At 33.9% G+C, this 22,295-nt stretch overlaps 3 protein-coding genes across 3 annotated transcripts; 2 read left to right on the forward strand and 1 right to left on the reverse strand.

Moving 5' to 3' along the window:
• Window positions 1-1,688: 1,688 nt before the first annotated feature.
• LOC132742364 (uncharacterized) lies at window positions 1,689-3,159 on the reverse strand. Its single transcript, XM_060730739.1, has 2 exons — window positions 2,593-3,159; window positions 1,689-2,451 (listed from the first exon to the last, which is right to left on the reverse strand). Exons 1-2 carry the CDS (start codon window positions 2,649-2,651, stop codon window positions 1,689-1,691), a joined length of 822 nt encoding a protein of 273 aa, XP_060586722.1. The 5' UTR covers window positions 2,652-3,159.
• A 7,410-nt stretch (window positions 3,160-10,569) lies between these two features.
• Window positions 10,570-11,715, forward strand: LOC132742384 (atypical chemokine receptor 4-like). The gene has a single exon (XM_060730776.1). The coding sequence runs from the start codon at window positions 10,570-10,572 to the stop codon at window positions 11,713-11,715; it is 1,146 nt and encodes a 381-aa protein (XP_060586759.1).
• Window positions 11,716-21,292: 9,577 nt separating this feature from the next.
• Window positions 21,293-22,282, forward strand: LOC132742385 (G-protein coupled receptor 176-like). Its single transcript, XM_060730777.1, has one exon. It carries the CDS (start codon window positions 21,293-21,295, stop codon window positions 22,280-22,282), a length of 990 nt encoding a protein of 329 aa, XP_060586760.1.
• The last annotated feature ends 13 nt before the right edge of the window (window positions 22,283-22,295 follow it).

The following is a 22,295-nucleotide window of genomic DNA, read 5'->3' on the forward strand; positions in this document are numbered from 1 at the left end:
TTAATTAAGTGGGACACATGCTATAAGTTTGGGCCACTAGAGGTACCTAAATAACTATAAATAATGTTGACTATGAACTCTACCGATTATGTATCCAGATGATGATTTAAACTAAGACTGGGGCGTCCGTGGGCGAGTGGTTAATGTCGTTGACTTCAAACCACTTGTCCCTCACCGCTGTGGGTTCAAATCCCGATAGGGACTTTGGCTTCTTTCATGTGAGGAAGCAATCCAGCTAGCTTACGAAACGTCGGTAGTTCTACTCACGTGCCCGTTCGTGTATGAAATAATTCACAGAAGGGCACCTGAGGTCTCCCTCCACCAGTAAAGCTGGAACGTCGCCGTATGACCTATACTGTGTCTATGTGACGTAAAACCCAAACAAACAAACAGTGTCCAGCCTTTCCATAGCAAATAACATACAATGGTGACCCTATAATATTGGAATCTCGGCTTCAAAGATTGATAATTAAGTATTTCACTGTAAATTACGCGTGTAAGACATATTTAAACATACACATTTTTCACTGGTTAAAGAGCTGAGGTGATCAACATTTTTGGAATATTGTTCTTTCATAATTATGTTTGGGTCGTAAACGGGTCGTAAAGTGTTATGTATTCTGCATTAATTCATTTTGTGCTTTATTGTTTTATGTATTCTTAAACTTAAATAAGGGTGTCGAATCAAGGATCACCATGTTGAAAAACCGGACCCTCATTGGACAAATTTTACCATATATTACATTCAAAACTTTAGATGCTACCAAAGAAGTAGTACTTGGAAATGCATGAAACTGTTGGATACTGTACATTACGGTGTCGAAGTTAGGATATACATAAAAAATGTACATTTGTTACGAAAATTTATCTTAAGGTGTGGCAATTTTATTCTTACATATTCACAGTGACTTAAACTAGCATCAACAAATCTTAATATATGTATATAGTCTCACCATGTCTGTGAAGTCCTTTAAGTGACTTTGTTTTTCATTTCACATTTTATGTTTTGCACCTGATTAATTTAAGGTGATCTTTGCATTACTTAACTGATGAAATATCATAAACTACAATGTTGTAATCGATCAATCTGCTAATACATATCTTAGTCATTTGTTGATTACAACAAACTGACAGTATTCCTTTCTGTACAGGTGCAGAAATCTTTTCCATCAGCAATGATGAAATACCCCCTTTTCTACTATCATCTTTTATGACCTCTCCCATCAGCTTGCCATCAGGTGTAAACTGTAAAACATTATTGGAGCCACATCCAGATACCAGCACACCACCTGCTTCGGTGAGATAACAACATGTAGCCCCCTTTAATTGTCTATCATTAAATAATGAAATAACCTGACCATTGTTGTCCAGTACTATCAGTCCATTATTGTAGTCAGCAACATAAATCCTAGTAGCATCCTGACTTACAGCTAAACTGTGTATGTCAGAGAAAAGCTTACGTCCTGACTGATCCTTACTGAACTGATGAAGCTTCCTACCAGACAATGTATACATATATACATATGTCTGACTGTCTGAAATATATAAATTTTTGTTTGCATATGCAAGGCCATGACATACAAAATCAGTGTTAAACCAATTAACTGTTTTCATTTGTCTTCCTAGTAGAGAAATGAAGTGAATTTCCTTTTTTGATTGAACAGTAACTGCTATTTGTGTGTATTTGATCAAACACACTTGCCATGGCTTTCCAGGTAGATCATAGTAGTCTGTGCCAGTATAGTTTGACTGTGTAGCCGTTTAAGCTTCCTGTTGTGATGATCAGCAAGAATAATTGTACCATCTTCCATACAGCAAACACTTCTGATATTGCAAAATTCTTTATCAGACATAACTTTTACATTATATGATTGTTCTCCTTTAATATTCAATAGATTGTCAACAGTCTTTATAGATTTCTCTGATAGTGTACCTAGGGTTTTCTTTTGTTCCAGCTGTGTAAGAATTGCCCTATTAGGTTGAAAATCTACGTCTTCCACAATACTTTTTAATTTTATATCTGATATATATTTGTTGGCAACATTTGCCGTATTCTCTGCCATCTTAACATACACAAACATTTCAGATTGATTTGTGTTTGTAGATGCTAATTTATCATTAGCTGATGTGATCATGGACTTGTTTGCCTGTAGTTGTTTTATTACAACGTCTATCTTGTCCTCAATACATTTGACTTTACTTTCTATCTCATCGATAGAACTGTTCTCCAGCTTGTCAAGAAGTTCATTGATTTCTTGACGGAATTGTCTGATATCAGCCAATATTTCTACTTTCCTCTTTAGCAGCGTTTGTTTATCTTGTTTAAATCTATCAGCTTGTTTTGTTAGAACCTTGGCTATTTCCTTGAGTTTTGTTTGAACTTCTCTTTGTGAATCTAGGTAATTGTGTGTTTTGAGAAATTCTGGTATGTAGAATGTATCCTTGCATAATCTGAAAAGTAAGATCAGACAGTTTATACACATGAGGCTATGGGATGACTGAGGAGATATTATGTTATTTATTGTAACATTTTTAAATTGAACATTTCAGATATGTTTGTAAAAAAAATAATACGTATATATATTATTTTACCTATGATCAACTGCCATACATGTAGAACATCCAACATTATCATGGTTCTGACAGTACATATCAATATGTTTATGACTGTGTCTGTCACATCTCTCTGCCGGTGCCCTGCGCACACCTTCGCTTGTTCTTGACGTAACTTGAGATTTATCCAACACCTTGTGACAAGCTAATACAGGTACTTCATTGTGAACTTGAACACAACTTCTACAAAAGTAATCATGACAATCTACACTTCAGAGTTTTTGCCTTTATTTTTACACATTGAACATAGTACATCAAATATTTCATCTGATAGAGTATCCATATTTGTTTGTCCGCCAGTAGCCATATTATAGTAATTGCATTGAAACGTGTTATCTGAACTGGTCTGTTTACGGATAACAGTGTGCCAAATTCGTTTTACAGTCCTTTTAAACATAGCAAGTAAATAATAATTAGTAATTTGTTTCAAACTTCTTTCACACCTGTAATGACATTTAACTTATTCCTTTTTCTCTTTTAAATGATAAATATCATCTCATATTGCTAAGTTATGTGGAAAGGTTCGCCATACTAAGATTATCAATAAAACGCCCTTTTACTTTATACACAGTTGTATCTTTATCTGTTAAAATGTTGATACAAAGTCCACATTTATTTTATCTTCCAGATTGATAAACCTACCTAAGATACTAAGTTTTAATTGTTAACATAGGCTGTAGTTATATTATACTAGCTTATTAAGAGTTGAAGAATGAATACCGCTTAATCATGTCCCATGAAGCTTTTGGGATGGAGCACTGTTCCATTATGGCATTATCCCTATGAACAGACTCAATGAAACCAAGTCTGCAATTTTCATTTTTTGATCCAGGGATCCCGCCTTTTCAATATTTTAAAACATTAACGTGATGAAAGTAATAAAATATGATAAACAAGATCAACAAGGAAAGGCGGCGTTCAATGAACGCAACCCCCATATGACCCAGCAACAAGAACCAACGGCAAGGAGCCCAGGCGGACCCCGAACAAAAACAGGACAGGGCAAAGACAGAGCACGGACAGGTTAATCATTAAATGATAAATAATTTGGAACTGATTAGGAATTCAAAGAAAATAATAATAGGCCCACAAAGGGGACAGGAGACCGGGGGAAGGGGGGTGGGGGTAATTAAAGAAATAAAAACTAGAGGCAATGGGGAAGATACTTACCGTAGACGAGAAAACAACAAGGGACACAAGCAAAAGTGTCACCAAAACAGTATGAAACAACATAGACATACATCTGAGGAACACAGTGGGGCGCCGCCTTGGAACGGTCAGCAGCATAATAATGACTGCTGGGGAGTTTAAACCGGTTAATGGTGCACCAAACCTCGCTCTTAGCCCCACCATGTTCCTATAAACGAGACAGTGTAAATAAAATGAATCCCCGCCAAGTGAAATTCTAACAGTTGTCATGGTTACAAAAGGTTAAATAAGTAAAACACTAAAATGATCATGTAGAAACATATAAAAGTAAACCCAATGACCATAACAAAAGTACTCAATGTCCTAAAGGAAGACAGAGCAACAAGAAAATCACCTACAAGGGCCCGACGAAGCAAGGCAGAAGACGAACATTAAGACAATTCAGTCCCAAAGGGCTTTACGAACTATCCATCATAGAATAGATAAATACAGAATCCCTAAAGAAAGCCCAACACGGCAAAATTGAAAATGTTGCAGGCTCGGTTTGATTGAGCCTGTTCATGGACGGTACTGGAAAGTGCAAGTTACCGTCCACGCCCCCTAGCACCGGCTTAAGCAGAATTCAACATTTAAACATGAAATAGTAAAATTTTGAATTTAGAAACATCCGCAGATGTGTTCATACGGCGGTTATCATGGAACCTTCAATGTGACACTTCCGTGCCATTCCATGAAAAGCGGCGTATGGTCCCCAAGTAATAAAAAGCGTCTCATAGAGTCTCCCACTTGGTCCGTCAGATGCAATCAAAAGAGGAAAGCGTAGTGTCCAACTGTAAAAGGATTGAACACTAAACATGCAGTATGTCTTAAAATAGTAGGGTCACAACCTCTTTTAATAAAACGTTTAATGATGTTAGTAAAAACAGCAGAAAATTATTATGACCAAAAATCTTACAAAGTGGTTTGTAAATCACATCACCATAAAATTCAGATTACGAAGAATTGTTTAAAAGCGCTATTGAATTTTGAAATTAAATCAAAATTACGATTGTAAACTTTTGTAAAATATTTCCGTAATTTATGATAGCGGTTGCCCTGCTTAAAAAACTTGCTAGTAATGAAAATATTACGCTCGTTGTTATCCTTTACGTTGCTACAAGCTCTAGCGAATCTAATTAACTGAGAAACATAAACCCCGTAAGATGTTGCATGGGGTACGTCTCCATCTAAATGTGGATAATTAACTATACAAAAGTCAAAGTCATCTCTTTTATCATAGATTTTCGTGTGAATAGAATTGTTGTTGATAGTAATATGCAGATCCAAAAATGATGTATTAAATTTCAAGAGTTCGTTTTATTAAACACGCTTTTTATTGCTTGGGGACCATACGCCGCTTTTCATGGAATGGCACTTAAGTGTCACATTGAAGGTTCCATGATAACCGCCGTATGAACACATTTGCGGATGTTTCTAAATTCAAAATTTTACTATTTCACGTTTAAATGTTGAATTCTGCTTAAGCCGGTGCTAGGGGGCGTGGACGGTAATTTGCACTTTCCAGTACCGTCCATGAACAGGCTCAATCAAACCGAGCCTGCAACATTTTCAGTTTTGCCGTGTTGGGCTTTCTTTAGGGATTTTGTATTTATCTATTTTATTAAGTTGTAGTTCATGCGGATAAATGTCAGACACCATTTGATCAAAATAAGGATTATCTAAATTAAAAATATCATCAAGGTATCTGGAAGTATTATTAAATGCGACTATAACATCTTGTTGTTTATCTTCAGAGAGACTCAACATAAAGTCTCTTTCATAGAAGTACAAAAACAAATCGGCGACCAGGGGTGCACAATTAGTACCCATAGGAATTCCTATGATCTGTTTAAATAGGGTATTACCAAACCTGACATAAATGTTGTCTAAAAGAAAAGAGAGTGCTCTACAAACTTCGTCACAGGTCCACATAGTATAATGTTTAACAATACCGTTAGTAAAAAAAGCTTTGTTAGAATTACATGCTAGAAAGGTAACTTTTTCCCAAACGAAACCCAAAACGAAAATAACCCGATCAGCTAGAAGAAAATGTTTTTCATTGACATAATCATATAACAAGAAATGTAAACCACCAATAAGATATTTTGAAAAATCCCTATACTGACTGCTTAGTTTAATTTTTATTTTGACGTGTCTATTACTAATAATGGGCTAATAAATCAAAACAGATGCAAGTCCTGCATACACAGTCTGCAATGTAATACATGTAATGAAAACGTGTATGCAACTTCTTAATTAAAACTGTGGTTGCAATATTGTACTGTGAGACAAAATGATGATATACAACAAATTAGTGTTGTAATATTTCTGGTCCTTCGTGATCATTGATTCGTTGAAATTTGAGTACCGCTTAAGCCGGTGCTAGGGGTGTGAGAAATGTTGCACTTTTTCATTACGTACAGACTCAATCAAACCGAGTCTGTCAATTTTCATGTAATTGTGTTGTGATTAATTTTTCCGAGGGATATCCAGATTTTTAATTTATTTTTATGCGACAGTTTCAAAATAATAAACGAAATAAATATAGAATCGAGGTAAAACAATCAGATTTATTGGTAAGCATTCAACTAGACTAATTATTAAGACCCAGTTTTCTAGAAAATAGTCTATTGGTGTAGTAGTCCAAAGCGTAAAAAAACCTGTTAGCAACATAACTTATAAAAGCATTCAACAAAGAATAATTATCAAATGTAATCAATGACAGAATACTTTGACCTAAAGTAAAAAGTTTCTTTTTTTCTGCAGAAAAAGTTGACTTTCCATCTAACCAAGGCAGCTACTATTGCGGGGGTCTAGCTTATGGAACATCTTGAGATGTTAGAGTGAATTTAACCGAGTCTGCAACATTTTCGATTTTGACTTGTTGGACACTTTTTAGGGATGCTGTTTTCCTCTATTTTACAGTCGCATTAGTGATATTTTTGCCGTGTGGTGGCTGTAAGAATTTGTCATTCACCAAAACATTAATATAATCTAAGATTAAATTCTTAATTTTATAAGTAATATATATGTCTCAGATTTATGGCAGAGAAAGTGATGTCAAAATCCTAAACCACAAAGCCAAAAATTGTATTTTTATTGTAATGTGCATTGTCACTTTTGCACGTTGCGTTTTCGCTAGCGACAACATAACAAATCTCATTTTCGTCTTGCGTCTTGTCGCTACCCGACATTGCTTTATGAATAGTAGCATATATGCATAATGCTATGTAGTTTTAAATTGTGTTATTTTGTTCAGCCACTTGGCAACCTCGATTCTAATTGATACTAATTGAAAATGTCGCGTAACTGAATTCTCCTCGCTGATTTTCTATCATTAGGTTTGTTGTTGGTTTAATTTGGAGTCATTAGCTTCTACAAGCTTGTTAAAGAAAAAAGGCTTTTAATCAACACAAGTTAACGATAATATTTTTTATTTAAAAATTCTCTGTATTAAACGAAGCAATCAAAATAACTCCATTGATTGAAGTTATTACGAATGGATGCTTGCTTTTTTTTCGAGCATCATAAGCAGCTTTAGATTATTTTCTCTTTTCGGAACATTAATGAACCAGATGTATATTAACCATTTTCCGGCTTAACAACCTTGTCAAAAGCATTCACCATTTAAGAAAAATAAAAATAAGAACTGATTGAATAGCTAACAATGCAGACCACGATCACACATGTTACTGCTAGATTAGTTTGCGCTGGTTGCATAGTTATATTCAATTGCCAAGATCAACAGGTGGTGTTATTTACACCCCAGTAAATTGATGAAGGAATGGCGTAATTTACTCCCAAGTAAATTGATACCGTAAATTTTACAAGGTGTGATTGAACAAAAACAATGACGTCACGATTATATTATTAGTTATAAATATTTTGATAGTTTTGTTTTGCCCTATATAAACGATTGTTTGCATATATAACCTGAGCGAGGTAATATTGTAAACAACTGTTTATATGCGCCCATATTACCAGCCAGATGCCTTAAAATCGAATTTATAATACAGCAACATCCATTTTTAGAGAAAAGTAAGATGTTTTGGTAAATTGACAGCTGCCGAGTATACAAAATATATAAACGTCACGAAATGCATAAATGTAAAAGAAACAGTGAATTTGAGAGAAGAAGCCGTACGTTATCACGATCAACACGGGAGAGGAAGTGTTACACGAGCGATCGAGTTCTTATGATAACTTGTCAAGGAGTTCTTGTGATAACTGTCACGGAGTTCGTCAGAAAACTATTGTATATACTGCAAAAACACTCGTCAAAATGGTAATTTTCATCTTTAAACAGTGACTTTTAGGTGCTAAATTAATCTTTCAGTTATCATAAGAACTCCATCCATCGTGTAACAATTCCTCCTCCGTGGATCAAACCGGTGGAAAATTCTCTCGCTTCGAATCTGGTAACGCGCATTTCAGATGAAGTACGGGACGAAACATCATGACAAAAAGTCCCGTGTGTCCGGAAAATTGTGGAGAAGGTTATCGTATGTACCTTTACACCAGGACATCATGAATTATGGGAAAAAAAAGAGGAAAACACTACTTTTCGGCGGCATCTGCCATCTTGTTTGTTTGGGAAACGAACGGCGTGATTTCCCCCGTCCTTATGAAACGTCTGGTTCCCTTTCGTATCAGAAATAATGGAATGTCAGACGTTTCACTCCCAAGACGTTTCACTATTGAGACGTTTCACTCCCAAGACGGTTCACACCTAGACGTTTCACTCCCATTTTGTCAATTGTATGGACGTTTCACTCCCAATTTTTAGACATGTTTACTTAGAAAGTTAACAAATTTTAATTTTATTAATATCAAACAGTGTAAAAAGGAAATTTAATTTAATGTTTCATTTTGTTGATTTCAGTGGTATTGTTAATACGAATTATTAGAAGATTACTCTTTAATTATGGGTTGTGATAAGAGGTGTAAATGAAAGACACATTTCTGAAATATCACTTTTATTATAAGTGTAACAACATAAGAAAATTCTATTTATAGTAAAATATAAAAAAAAGAATAACATAGAAAGGACAATGTCAAATACATATTATAAGTATCAGTTTAAATATTAAAATCACTACCAGTAAGTAATTAATATTATTCAAATAATAAAAAATTTCAGTATATTAAAAATATTGACTATAATTTATAATGATTTTTTGTAAGTCTAAAACATTTTTTGTAGGTCTAAAACAATGAAATGCGAAACATGTGTATAAAATACATTATTTTTTAAAATTACTTTCTTCATCAATTTATTAAACAGTAGCCATTAAACAAACTTAAGTGAATGTGGTGTTATCTCATCGCCTAATTAGTTGTATAAACACTGAGACAATCAACTAACAGTTTGACACCACTATTAAATCAGTTGTATAAACACTGCACTTAAGCATCAGTGTTCAAATTTAAACAGAAAGTTCTCCATAAGTTTTGATTACATAATAATGAATTTTAGTCACAAAAAAATGATTATACATGACAAATATTAAAAAAGTCCCGGTGTTTCTAACTTAATTTAAAGATATTTCTGATTTCAATGGCCATTAAAATTTTTGACATATATCGCAAAAGCTCTATGCTAGCATTAAATAATTTTAGGTCTATTTTAGTATATCATAAGTATCCAAATGATTTTGGTATAATAAAGGGAGTGAAACGTCTTCAAGACGTTTCACTCCCATTTGGGAGTGAAACGTCTTGGTGTGAATCGTCTTGGTGTGAACCGTCTCAATAGTGAAACGTCTGTCTACCGAAATAATGCACTGAGGGAAACCTGAAGTCTTCCTCCACCAGTAAAACTAGAAAATCACCATATGATCTTTACAGTGTTGGTGCGACAAAAAGATTAGTATAACAGAAATATTTTTTTGCGAATAAATAGCTTTGATATACAATGCATTGCAATGCAAACAATACCATGCAATGTAGAACAATACAATGAATTACAATTCAAAATGCAATACAATCAAGAACAGCACAACACAGCACAACACAACACAGCAAAAAAATTAAAATTGAATACAACACAGCACAATGCAACATTATACTACACAATAAAATACAATAAAAATACAAAACACCACAACTCAATACAGTACAAAAAAGTAAAAAACAAAACATCACAACGCAACACAATGCACAAATAGATGCAATGTAAATACAAAATCAATTAATGACATAACTTCGGTTGTATACAATAACAATGAACAACTATGTAATGTTATTGCGGGACATTTTAACAATATTTATTGCAGAATTAAACGTGTCAGTTTATTAAACATGTTTTAAAAACATGAAGTTTGTTCAGAACATGCTAAAAACTGTTATGCAGATCTAAATGAAGAAAATAAATCAAAATTAGTCTGATTTAGTAAAAGATTATTTGCTCTATGTTTTGCATTAACACCAGAGTCATTATCCGCCTAGTTGATATCTGATATCATCTACTTTAAAAAACAAAAGAAAAAACAATGTGATAAACAAAATTATTTCTACAACATGCTAAGACATATAATTGGTTTTTTATAAAGAATGTTCATTTATATTTCAGATATAATTTTCATTGGCGTCTTAAGCATGAATAACGCCGCGTGTTGAAGCCGATATAATTTAAAATAAATCTAACGAGTTATTCTGATAGGTAAAGGACAAAACATTGGTTTTACGCTATACTTTTACCATACTTTTCTTTTGATATATATATATTGTTTCTCAGACGGTTTGATCATACAAGTTGAGGATTTCAAGATGGAGAATAACACATCATCAATTTATAATGCATCAGATTTTAATGCGAATAGAACTTACGCGGATATTCCGGACTGGGCAAATATATCTGGAATTATTTTTATGACCCTAGTGACGATAGCTGGAATTGCCGGGAATAGCCTAATCATAGTAGTGCAGTTGAAAACCCGCGACAAAACAAGTACGGACTTTCTAGTTTTAGCGATGGCGGCTTTTGAGCTTTATTGCTCTGGAATCAACAACAGTCTAAGTGTGCTTCGTAGTTTCAGAATTATTTGGACATCGATTGTTTCCTCGTCGGTGTGCTGTTTTGAAACATTTTCTATTTATCTAACAAGTATATCAACAACATTTCTGCTCACGGCAACAGCTTTGGACCGATATATTCAAACTTGTAAACCACTAAACAGTTATTATTCCAAATCAAACGCTAAATGGATCTGTTTGACCTTGGTTGTATCAAGTGTTATTCTTTCAGCACCGAGCATTGGAATCATTACAGCAGACATGGAAAGCCTTGACTGTGTAAGGAATATGGAAAATATTGTACTAGCAACTATTTTCGATCTATTTCTGTCAGCTGCATTCCTTGCAATGTTTGTCATTGTCGTCGTTTGTTATTCGAAAGTCACGATAATGTTACGTAGACGTCGCCGTCAGAAAGAGATGGTAACAAACACGTGCACAAGTGGGACGTATCCTTTAGCTGTACGCCAGCAATTGAAAATTCCTAGAAACAAAGTATGCCCAACATCGACACAAGAGACTCTCGAGAACTGCCCGAGTACAGACGTGATGGAAGATGACACAAACAACGCGCATGAATTACATTCTCAAGAGGTGAGTCAGGTATCGGCTGCAAGCCAAACAACTGGTCAAGCGGCTATCCGAAAGAACCGGTCTGAACGGAAGATTCTGAACCGAACAACCCTGATCATGTTCCTAATAACAACGATCTATATTTTAACCTGGCTGATTCACTTCATTGTCGTCTGGATTGTGCCACCTATGACCTCTAGTGGCAGAGCAGTTCTTCACCTTGTAGCGGGCCTGTACAGAATAAATTGTATGACGAATGCGATATTCTATATAACAATGAGTTCGAGATTTAGACAGAATGCCAAAAAGCTTTTTCGTCGGCATTAGTAATATCATAAAAACAAATCAAAAGTAAAATCAAGGAATGGCAATCTTTATTCCCGCTGTATGTTAGATAAACAAAGATCAAAACAGTGTAGCCGGAATGTGATATGCATTATGTATGTGTCATGCACATGCATTTCTGTATGGTAAATATAGAATTTATCCAGAAGAAAAAGAAAAAGAGAAGAAAATACTATATAAGAGATAACACAAGGGATAGTCACAGACGCCGCTTTAGATAATGGTACAAATGAGAAAGTACAATTTATGTTAAATTATTTTGTTTTTTATACATGGGGTAAAAAGATATCGTTCCTTCGTTCGTGGTGAAGTAAAATTTAAAGCAGTTATTGCAACTAGCATCAATATTGCCTTAATTGAATTGAATTATCAAGAGAAATTTTAAAGTGACACTATGCCCATCAAATTGTAAATAATGAGTTTACAGTTAAAAGTAAAAATGAAATTTACATTTTGCCATAACTGTTTTCTGTTCTATTCTCCACCTTAAAAATGATTACATCTCTCACGTGACACACGCACGTTTCTACAATATCCTACGATAAATATAGGTAACAAGAACGTGATATTCTTTTTTGCATATTGGGCATTTTTTTTCTATTTTATCCTTGAAAAATGAGCATGTCACTTTAATATGTTCGTTTACGTGTATACGCGTATGTAAGTAAATTAACACTCTTTGTTGTAGATATTATACATTTATATTGGAGAATTACAATACTTTTGAAGAGTAAACAAGATGTTTCATTTGTAACCATTTTCCTTTCTTCGTGTCAATTGGTCTATTTGATATTAAAGTAGAGCCGCACGTGATAATTTATGCGTCACGTGGTATTATATATGACACGAATCAATATAACCCGCAAGTGATACTCTTCCTAAGTTCAATAGTTAGTCGTGAAACGTTACATCAAATAGAAAATTCCATAGTAGTCAATTGTGAAATCATTGGCCTTCGGATATGTTTAATTATAAATTTCAACTAACGAATTAATGTAATTAATTAATGTATGTCTATTTGTTGCAAGAATTTGGGTCAATTTGCTCACCATACAACTTAAGTTCAACCAAAACAAGGACGGTATTTTCATTTCTATCATATTAGGCAAACATATATGTTCAATTCTGTAAACATGGTTTAAATAGTATAAAGCTATATCAAATGAAATATCTTGTGTTTTTTTTCTAAAATTTATGAATGGCCAAATTACGTTTTTCCATTTCTCAGCTGTAACATAGAATGTCTCGTAGTTTAACGCACATGAAAAATATATTTAAGCAGAATAATATTTTCGGGACAAAATATAATGCTACAACTTTATATATAAAGATTTATAACTGTTCTGATGTGAATTTGTGCATGCGTCATTCGCTCAAAAAAAATGTTCTAAGTATTTTAGAGATGTTCTCTTTTCAAAATATAATTCAAACAAGAGCTTTATACACTTTAAAGCGCTACGTATATTAAATGATCAACATTATGTTTTGTCTAATCACATTGAAGTATTTTTCAAAATTCTGCTAAGTCTAAGTTTGGTAAATGTGTACTAACTAAATAATATTTACTTAATCAGTCGTCTAACCAGTCTAACAAATTTCAATAATGCATTATGGAGTTTGAGGTATGGTTTGCACTCTGAATTGTAAAATATCTAGGTTAGCAAAACAATGCCAGCGTAAAAAAATAGGCGAGGTCAGGTGTTTCTAAATGTAAGAATACAATCAATTAATTTATTACATAGATAATTCATCTGGGGCCCGCAGAGACAAATGATTACATAGTAACTTTTTAATATCATTTTAACTCTAAGAAAAATGTATGTTGTAAATTGCTGACTGTTTTAAACTTTATAATTTCTAGAAAAGAATAACCAAAACATTATATTCTTTCACTTGATAGGAATGAACTGCATTAACAATCCTTGATATGAAGAATACAATGATTACATTTTTTGGTTGGAAGACACATTGAAAATGGACCCCCTTCACCTGTAAACCTAAATCGACACACAGAAACTTAAAAAAGTGAACTGTTTTTCAAATGAGCAAAACAATAGGGATTTTAAATGTTAATGAATAACTTGAAGCTAATAAAGAAATTTTTATCAACAAATAATCTCTAATGTATTTTTCTCACATTTTCATTTGTTGAATTACTTAGATTAAGTTTGTTTGTTAACAGGCACCACCTGAGCTTCTTTAAACAATGACTATACTATTACATTATTAAAACATATGTAATATTGTTTCGTACTGTCATGTTAACATGTGTTACATAAAACATTAATAAATATTTCTAGTGGATTTGTGTCTTATTTCAAGAAAATGCCAGATAAAACCTAATTTATATGTTACTATATTTAGATTTGATACTTGATGCTTGTGTGTTTCCAAGACAGACATTCTAAAATGTTTAACAAGGATAAAAAAATAAAGAGATAGCTTCTCAGTTCTCTAGCAGGATATAGATTTTGTTCAACATTGAATTTATCTTAACGTCAGCTTTTACAAATATCTTAAGATATTAGCTTTGACTTCTTTGAGGATAAAATATATTTCTATCATTGTTTTTTTAACCCTTTACTGCATGAGCATATTGTGAGAAATGGCCGTTTTTATTGAAAAGCCTTCTATTACAAGTTCAAACTACTATGCAACTATGAAAAATGCTTCAATACTGATGAAACTTGGCACAAATGTTGACTAGACCATAGCCTCTGTAGCAGCATGCTCAATCGTAAATTTCCTGTTACCATGGCAACGGGGGGAAGTCTCAAAATTGCCAAAAATCACTATTTTGCATTGTTTTTTACCATCAAAACTGATTTTAAAGTGCTGCAACTTCTCAATGGATTGAGATAGAGTAAAAGGATTTTCAGCGTTGGTTAGTCGTTACCTAAAATCACTCTGAAGCCATTTTTAGCCTGTCACATGTCTAAAATTTTCTTGGCGATGAGGGGGGCTGCCGCTCCCTTCAAACCCTCGAAACAGAATGGGGCACATCCCCCTTCTGGTAACCCCTTTGATGATCCTTTTTGATATGGTGTGGCACCGAAAAAGGGATCACTTTTTTATCAACATTTCTCAAACGAATAAAGCATTCTTTTACTGTTTGAAGATAATACGTCAAACTCTCACTAATACACTTTAAATAAAAGTTCTAACGTTTAAATACACAAACAAGGAATAGAAACAGCATCGAAACAAGAGGCGAGAAGGCGCATTTCGCTTCAGAAGTAATAAGAAGAACTTTCATTTTTTTCTTCTTTTCATACATGTATTCTAAATATTTTTTAAATCTTATTTTAATTGATTTTTAATCAGTGCTAGAGAGTTTAATATAACAATGAGTGTGTCGATAGATTTATTTTATTTTTATCAAGAAAATAAAATTCTGATATCATTTTATCTCTGTTTTTATTGATGATTATGATTTGTGCGTTGACATTCCCCATAGAGTGACTTAAACATAATAAGGCTTTTAATGGAACGATAAATCTTTAAAAATATTGGCTGTACAAAAAAAACCAATCCAACTAGGTTTCTATACAAAAACGTTTCTCTCTATTCACAGGTATGTCTGCGAAAAAAGTACGAATGTAGTTATATGTGTAGTTTAAAGGTACTCAGCTTAATTATCTTTCGAAAGAATGAATAAGTAATTCTAATGGTTAAATGGAGAGTATTTCTGTTACAAAAGAAAATGTGAATAAGTAATTCTATTGGTTAAATCGTGAATATTTTTGTTAGTAACGAGAATGTGAATACTTTATACAAGAAATTAATTCTTGAGTATTTATGTCACTAAAAAATGAAAAAGTAGTTTTAGCGGTTGAATGATGATTATTTTTATTAAAAGTAATTTAAGGGGTTAATCGGTGAGTATTTCTTCTCTAAAGAGAATGAATAAGTAATTCTAAGGGTTAAATAATGAATATTACCGTCTCTTAATTAAGAGAATAACTAAGTAATCTTAGGTTTGTGTGATGTTTTTTTGATAATAACAAAAGAGTGAGTAATTGTTAAGTGATTATTATTTCTTTCACTTAAGAGAATGAATAAGTAATTCTAAGAATTGAATAGTGAATATTTATTTCTGTCTTTTAAGAGAATGAATACGTAATGATAATAATAATAATAATAAAATGTACTAAGATTTTAGGAAAGGTATAAAGATTCAATATTCTAGTAAAATGTTACATGTAATGTGCGATTTAATACCGAATTTTTCAGTATTTATAACTATGATTCTACTGCGTAACTAACACACTATGGGCTATTTTTGCATGTTTTGACCACTTTATAGTAATTTACATATGTTGTAAGTGTCATTGATAATGTGTAAATTGCATTCATTTGGTACCTTTAAAATATTATACTGTTAAATACATTTTAAATTTTCATGAAAATTAGCATACATCTGGAGGCGTGCTTCTTTAATACTCCCGTTATTGCCGTCAGTCATTTCATAAAGGAAATTGTTTCAAATTAAACGAATTTTCCATTAATGTTAATATTCATGTTAATGTCTGTCTATAGCTTTCACATTAAATAAGTCACGCAAAGCATTAGCATCTGACAGGTGAAAGAAAATTAATGATCAGACTTTGTTACTGCAATCACAGTACATCTCTAATTCACACCAAAGAGCAAATTAATAAAAAAGGGAAAAAAGGAGAGAAAAAACGTTAGCGCTGATTGAGAGTATTGTCCTAAAAACCACTGAGGTGCAGATGAGAGTTACTTTATACATTATATATTTCTTTTCATAAATCTATATTGTACTGTGTAACACACACCTATTCGCCACTATTTGTGATACGTTTTGAAAGTAATAAGCCAATCAAATATGCCGTCGGTTCAACGTCCAAGTCAATAGATAAAGGCGGTAACACGGTAAGCAACCGTGTGCATATAAATAGTAAACATCACAAAAATGACTTACATACATATTTTTATCATTTCGTGAATAACATAATTCAAAATATATAGGCTACCTCTTGGTATATTATATAACCTTTAAAGACATGAATGATGACATGTCCGGGGTCTGTACTCGGGGGAATGAACCGTCGTTTAGCCTAGAATCCATCCATCCATCAATCCATCCATCCACCAATCCATAAATACATACATACGACCTTGGGCGTGATGGGTGCAGTCCTGAAGCCTAAATTCGTCACTTGAATTTATAATATGTCCATTGCCTTACGGTCAAGACAGTCCTCAACTGTTCAATACAGTGGTATTAGAATAATAAATTCAGTTTCAAGTAAACTAAGGTAAGATGTGACTTTGTAACATAAGGAGGAGGCTACCTCGAGTTGCCTATATGACTGAAATACTGTTGGGAATAGGCGTAAAATAATGAAACAAAATAATTAAACCTCGAGTTGTTCTCAATAAGTTGAGCCGCGTCACGACAAAACCAACATAATGGGTTTGCGACCAGCATGGATCCAGACCAGCCTGCGCATCCGCGCAGTCTGATCAGGATCCATGCTGATCCCCTATTAACCCTATTACAAGTAGAGAAACTGATAGCGAACAGCACGGATCCTGATCAGACTGTGCAGATGCGCAGGCTGGTCTTGATCCGTGTTGGTCGCAAACCCATTATGTTGGTTTTGTCGTGGCGCGGCTCAAATTAAACTGTATACCACTTAGATCCAAGTATTGATTTTGAATTATTTTAGTCGAGTATACATTTATGCAGGCGTCACACTGTCCTGACTTTGGCATCAGATGGACACACGAATTCGGATCTGATCGTAATAACATCGTGCCATTCGAGAGGGTATCTTTTGCCTTCGTATGATCCCCGGCTTAATATTTCAAGCTCCGGCAGCAACCCCGCGAGCGGTTCCAAAATTTTTTGGCATGCCAAAAAATTGCCCGAAGACATTGCGAAGGTTCATTTTCGTGTTGAATTCGTCAATTTTGCCCTTCGTAAGATCGTCGTGAAGCCATCTTGTCAAATTGTGTAGTCTTCGTCTTTTCTACGTGTGATCATCGGTGCAATCTGGCAATTTTAGTAAACACGAAGATTCCCGATAGTCTTAAATGGGAACACGACTATGTGAAGGCCCCGCAATACCGCCATGTCACCATCGTATTTTAGTAAGATGTCATCGAGATGGGACCAATTTTTAATTGAAAGAAAGCAATTTTTAATGGCTCAAGCATTGCATGTTTAGCATCGTGGACATATAAACGGCTGGACCATCTTCCTCATCTGTCACTCTTGCACATCTTTACAGAGACATCAAAAGCTTCCATTATTTGCAATTAATTTACAATTATTTTCAGTTTATTTCATGCAGATTAACATGCTTTGGTGATGAGTCAACCAAGAAAAAGAAGGCAGTAGCAATGTAATTTTAAAGACACCTTAGAAAATATGATGAGGCCCACAGCCCCACTTGGGTGGTATGATAAAGTTTAATCAAATATGATAAACAAGATCAACAAGGAAAGGCAGCGTTCAATGATCGCAACATGTACTCACACGACCCAGCAACAAGAACCAAGTAAAACAACAGGACCCCCCCCCCCCCCCCCTAAAAAGGGCGCAAGGTTGAGCACGAATAGGCTTATCACTTAAATGATACATAAGACGAAATAATGGTAAACGACAAGGAAATCAAAGAAAACAAATAAATGATTGATTGATCAAATAAATAAAACTAGGGGCAAAAGGAAACATACTTACCGTAGACGAGAAAACAACAAGGGACACCGGCAAAAGTGTCACATAAACAGTATGAAATAACAAAGACGTGCATCTGAGGAATAAAGAGGGGCGCCGCCTCGGACCGGTCAGCAGCGTAAGTACTACTGGGGATTTTAAACTGATTAATGGTGCATCAAACCTCACTCTTAGCCCACCATGTTCCTATGAAATAAAATGAATCCACGCCAAGTGAATTTATAACAGTTGTTATGGTTTCAAAAGGTTAAAGAAGTAAAACACCTAAATGATCATGTAAATATAAAGGAATACCCATATGACCATAACAAATGTACTCAATATTTTAAAGGAAGCCAGAGTAAGAAAAAATCACCTACAAGGGCCCGGCGAAGCAAGGTAGAAGACGAACATTAAGGCAATTCAGTCCCAAATGGCATAAAGAACTGTCCATCATAGAGTATCCCACTTGGTCCGTCAGATGTACTACGGAGGAAAGGGCCATCTTTTAAAGTGTTGAACACTAAGCATGCGGTATAGTTGGTCCGTCAGATGTAATCAAAAGAGGAAAGGACGAACTGTTAAAGTGTTGAACACTAAGCATGCGGCATATCTAAAAAAGTAGGGTCAGAACCTCTTTTGGTTAAACGTTTAATAATTTTAGGAAAGGCCACACAAAAAATTACAATGACATCTCCATTAAAATAATTTTTGAATCACTATTTTTAAATCAAAGTTACCATTGTAAAATTTTGTAAAATATTAACGTAATTTATAATAGCGGCAGCCCTGTTTGAGTAGTTTGCTAGTAATGAAAATATTTAGCTTCTTAAAATCCTTCACGTTGCTAAAAGCTCTAGCGAATCAAATTTACTGAGATACATATACCCCGTCATATGTTGCATGCGGTACTTTTCCATCTAAATGTGGATAGTTACTATACCATATTCAAAGTCATCACTTTTATCATAGATTTTTGTGTGATTGGAATTGTTTTTGATAGTAATATCAAGAGCAAAAATAAAGTTTAAACGTAGTTGTATGCACATCTTGTGTCATTTTCGGGACAGTGTGACGCCTGAATTAAATGGATCAAATACGGGAATTGAAAGAATTTAAGGACATAAATGTTCTCCGGGATAGAGATTATCTCTTTGAATTTATGACTGAAGTTGCATTTTATCAGAAATTTCGATTAACGAAGGAGCGTTTTTAATATCTAATATGCGGAATGATACATGTTGATGAACTATAAAGGATGTATTATCAGTACTTATCCAAACTTACGGCTGCCAAAATGAAGTGAATTGATACAATTTCCAGTCGGAAATTTATTGACCAAAGATACTTCATCATTTCACAATTATGTTATTCTTAATCATCTCATAATATATCTTTTTAACAATACTGTTTTATTCAAATATTTGCCGTTTGTATTTGCCAATATCACTATTTAACTATTTTAATTGTCTAAACTTAACTATTTTAATTGTCTAAAGTAGAGTTCACTATTCATAAAACGTAAAAAAATGTTGTTGATGGTTTATCTATCAGCTCATATATACATTGTGCACACTCCCTCGTAAATAGAAATTTCTGTGAAAAAATACAACAACAAAACGTTTGATATAAATTCAATGGGATTATCCTTACTCCTAAGTATCTGTCTTTCATCATGTATTTATTCATTCTTTCTGTCAGTTCAAGTTTAAGATATATTTAAATGTATATGGGACCAAAATGATTCATAATCAATACTCAAATTTAAGTTGTATTCAGTATTTATCTATTAAGAACATTTTAAGGTAGCCCCCTCCTAATCTCACAAATTCTCAATTTGAATACTGTTGAATCACCCTTAAGAATGTGGTCTGCTTTTTAAATTTTTCTTTTGACGTCTTATCTGTGATATGCAGGCTTCATAACTTCTGTTCCCCTTTCAAAATTCCATTTTATTTAGTTCCACCAATTGTTTTCTCGTTAAGGGCACATGCATCTTTTTACTTGGGGACCATATGCAGCTTTTCATAGAATGGCACTTACATGTCACATTGAAGATTTTATGATAACCGCCATATGAACACATCTGCGGATGTTTCGAAATTCCAAATTGTACCAGTTCATGTTAAATGTTTAATTCTGCTTAAGCCGGTGCTAGGGGGCGTGGACGGTAGTTTGCACTTGACAGTACCGTCCATGAACAGACTCAATCAAACCGAGCCTGCAACATTTTCAGTTTTTCCGTGTTGGGCTTTCTTTAGGGGATTCTTATTTTTATCTATCATATCTTAGTGTACTCGAAACTTACTTTATAATCTGATAAAATGTTTTCTAAAATTTTAGGACCGCTAGGCAATCATATGAGATTTTCTCAATGAGGATGAGTGATAAGGGTCTAAATAATCGTCTCTTAAAAGCTGAAACATTTATTGACCTCTAAATCCCTTTTCTCGTTTAAAACGGTTGTTTCATAAGCTTTTAACGACAAATGAGATCGGAAATAGTAATTGCATCACACAATGCCTTAAAGTCTTGTTTAAAAGCATTCAATTATTTCGCCGGTGATTTAACGACGTGGGTTCTGTTTTGATTAACAGACAAATAGGAAAAGTAACTAGACTTAAAAAGGGTTTGAGTACACTCATACCTCTATAAATGTGTTTGATACAAAACTGTTGACATTAGAAAACGATGAACGAGACAGACAAAGCAAGTTTTTCAAACAACTTTACCCTTTCTGGATGGGCGGAGGTATTAAATATAATAATTTTGTCGGCGGTAGTTATTTTCGGTGTATTAGGAAATGGAATTATTATCATTGTGCAACTAAAGAATCGGGAAAAATCAAGTACGGATTATTTTGTTGGGACGATGGCTGTGTTTGAGCTGTTTTGTGCAGGTTTTAATAGCCTCATTGTAGTTTTTAACAATATTTCCGGCTTATGGTATGTTATAGCGACCTTGACATTGTGTTCCGTTCGTGCATACGCTTCACTTGTCGCAACTATTTCGTCTACGCTCCTACTCACTGCTATCGCAATTGACCGTTATATTCTCACTTGTAAACCTTTCAATACATGTTACTCGAAGCAGAAAGCAAAATGGATTTGTATCGGTGTAATCGTTATTAGTATCGTCGCCTCAACACCATCGTTGGCACTAGCAACTTTTGACGATGAAAATATGAAATGTTTGCAAACTGTGAAGAATCCAGTTCTTCATAACATATTGCAGATGTCCCTTGGAGCAACTTATGTCGTTATGTTTGTTGTAGTTATATTTTGCTACAGTAAGGTGACTATTTTAATACGGAGAAGACACAAACAAAGGATCAATAATGTTCCCTTAACGTCAGCATCAACATCTAAACATTCGACTGTATCAATAAAGCTCTCTTCCAAAGCTCGTTTTGTAAAGAATAAAAATAAAATTGCACCAAAACATCAATGCAAAGGTATTGAAATAGCTACAGTTGAGAATAGCTTGAAACCTGCAAGTACTGGGCATGAAACTGATCTAGATCTGAAAAGTACCATTCGAGATAAAGAAGAGGTTGTACGTATCTCAGATACTGAAATACAGGCACTTGAAATGCAGAAGATAAATCGAACAACACTGATCATGTTTCTGATCACGACAATATACATATTAACATGGGTTATTCACTGGTTAAATAACGCTTTAGTGTCACGTGATACAGTTGCTGGGCGAAATGTCATTCATCTAACAACATATTTGTACATGATTAACTGTGTAACAAACCCTATTTTCTTTATAGCTATGAGCTCTAAATTTCGAAGAAATGCTAAAATACTTTTCACGAGAATTATAAACGTCTGCAGATCTTCCCGCCAATATTAGAGGCTCACTGTAC

The sequence above is a fragment of the Ruditapes philippinarum genome, unplaced genomic scaffold (genome assembly GCF_026571515.1).
Source record: "Ruditapes philippinarum isolate M1 unplaced genomic scaffold, ASM2657151v2 ctg1363_1_1_1_1, whole genome shotgun sequence".
Lineage (NCBI taxonomy): Eukaryota > Metazoa > Mollusca > Bivalvia > Venerida > Veneridae > Ruditapes > Ruditapes philippinarum.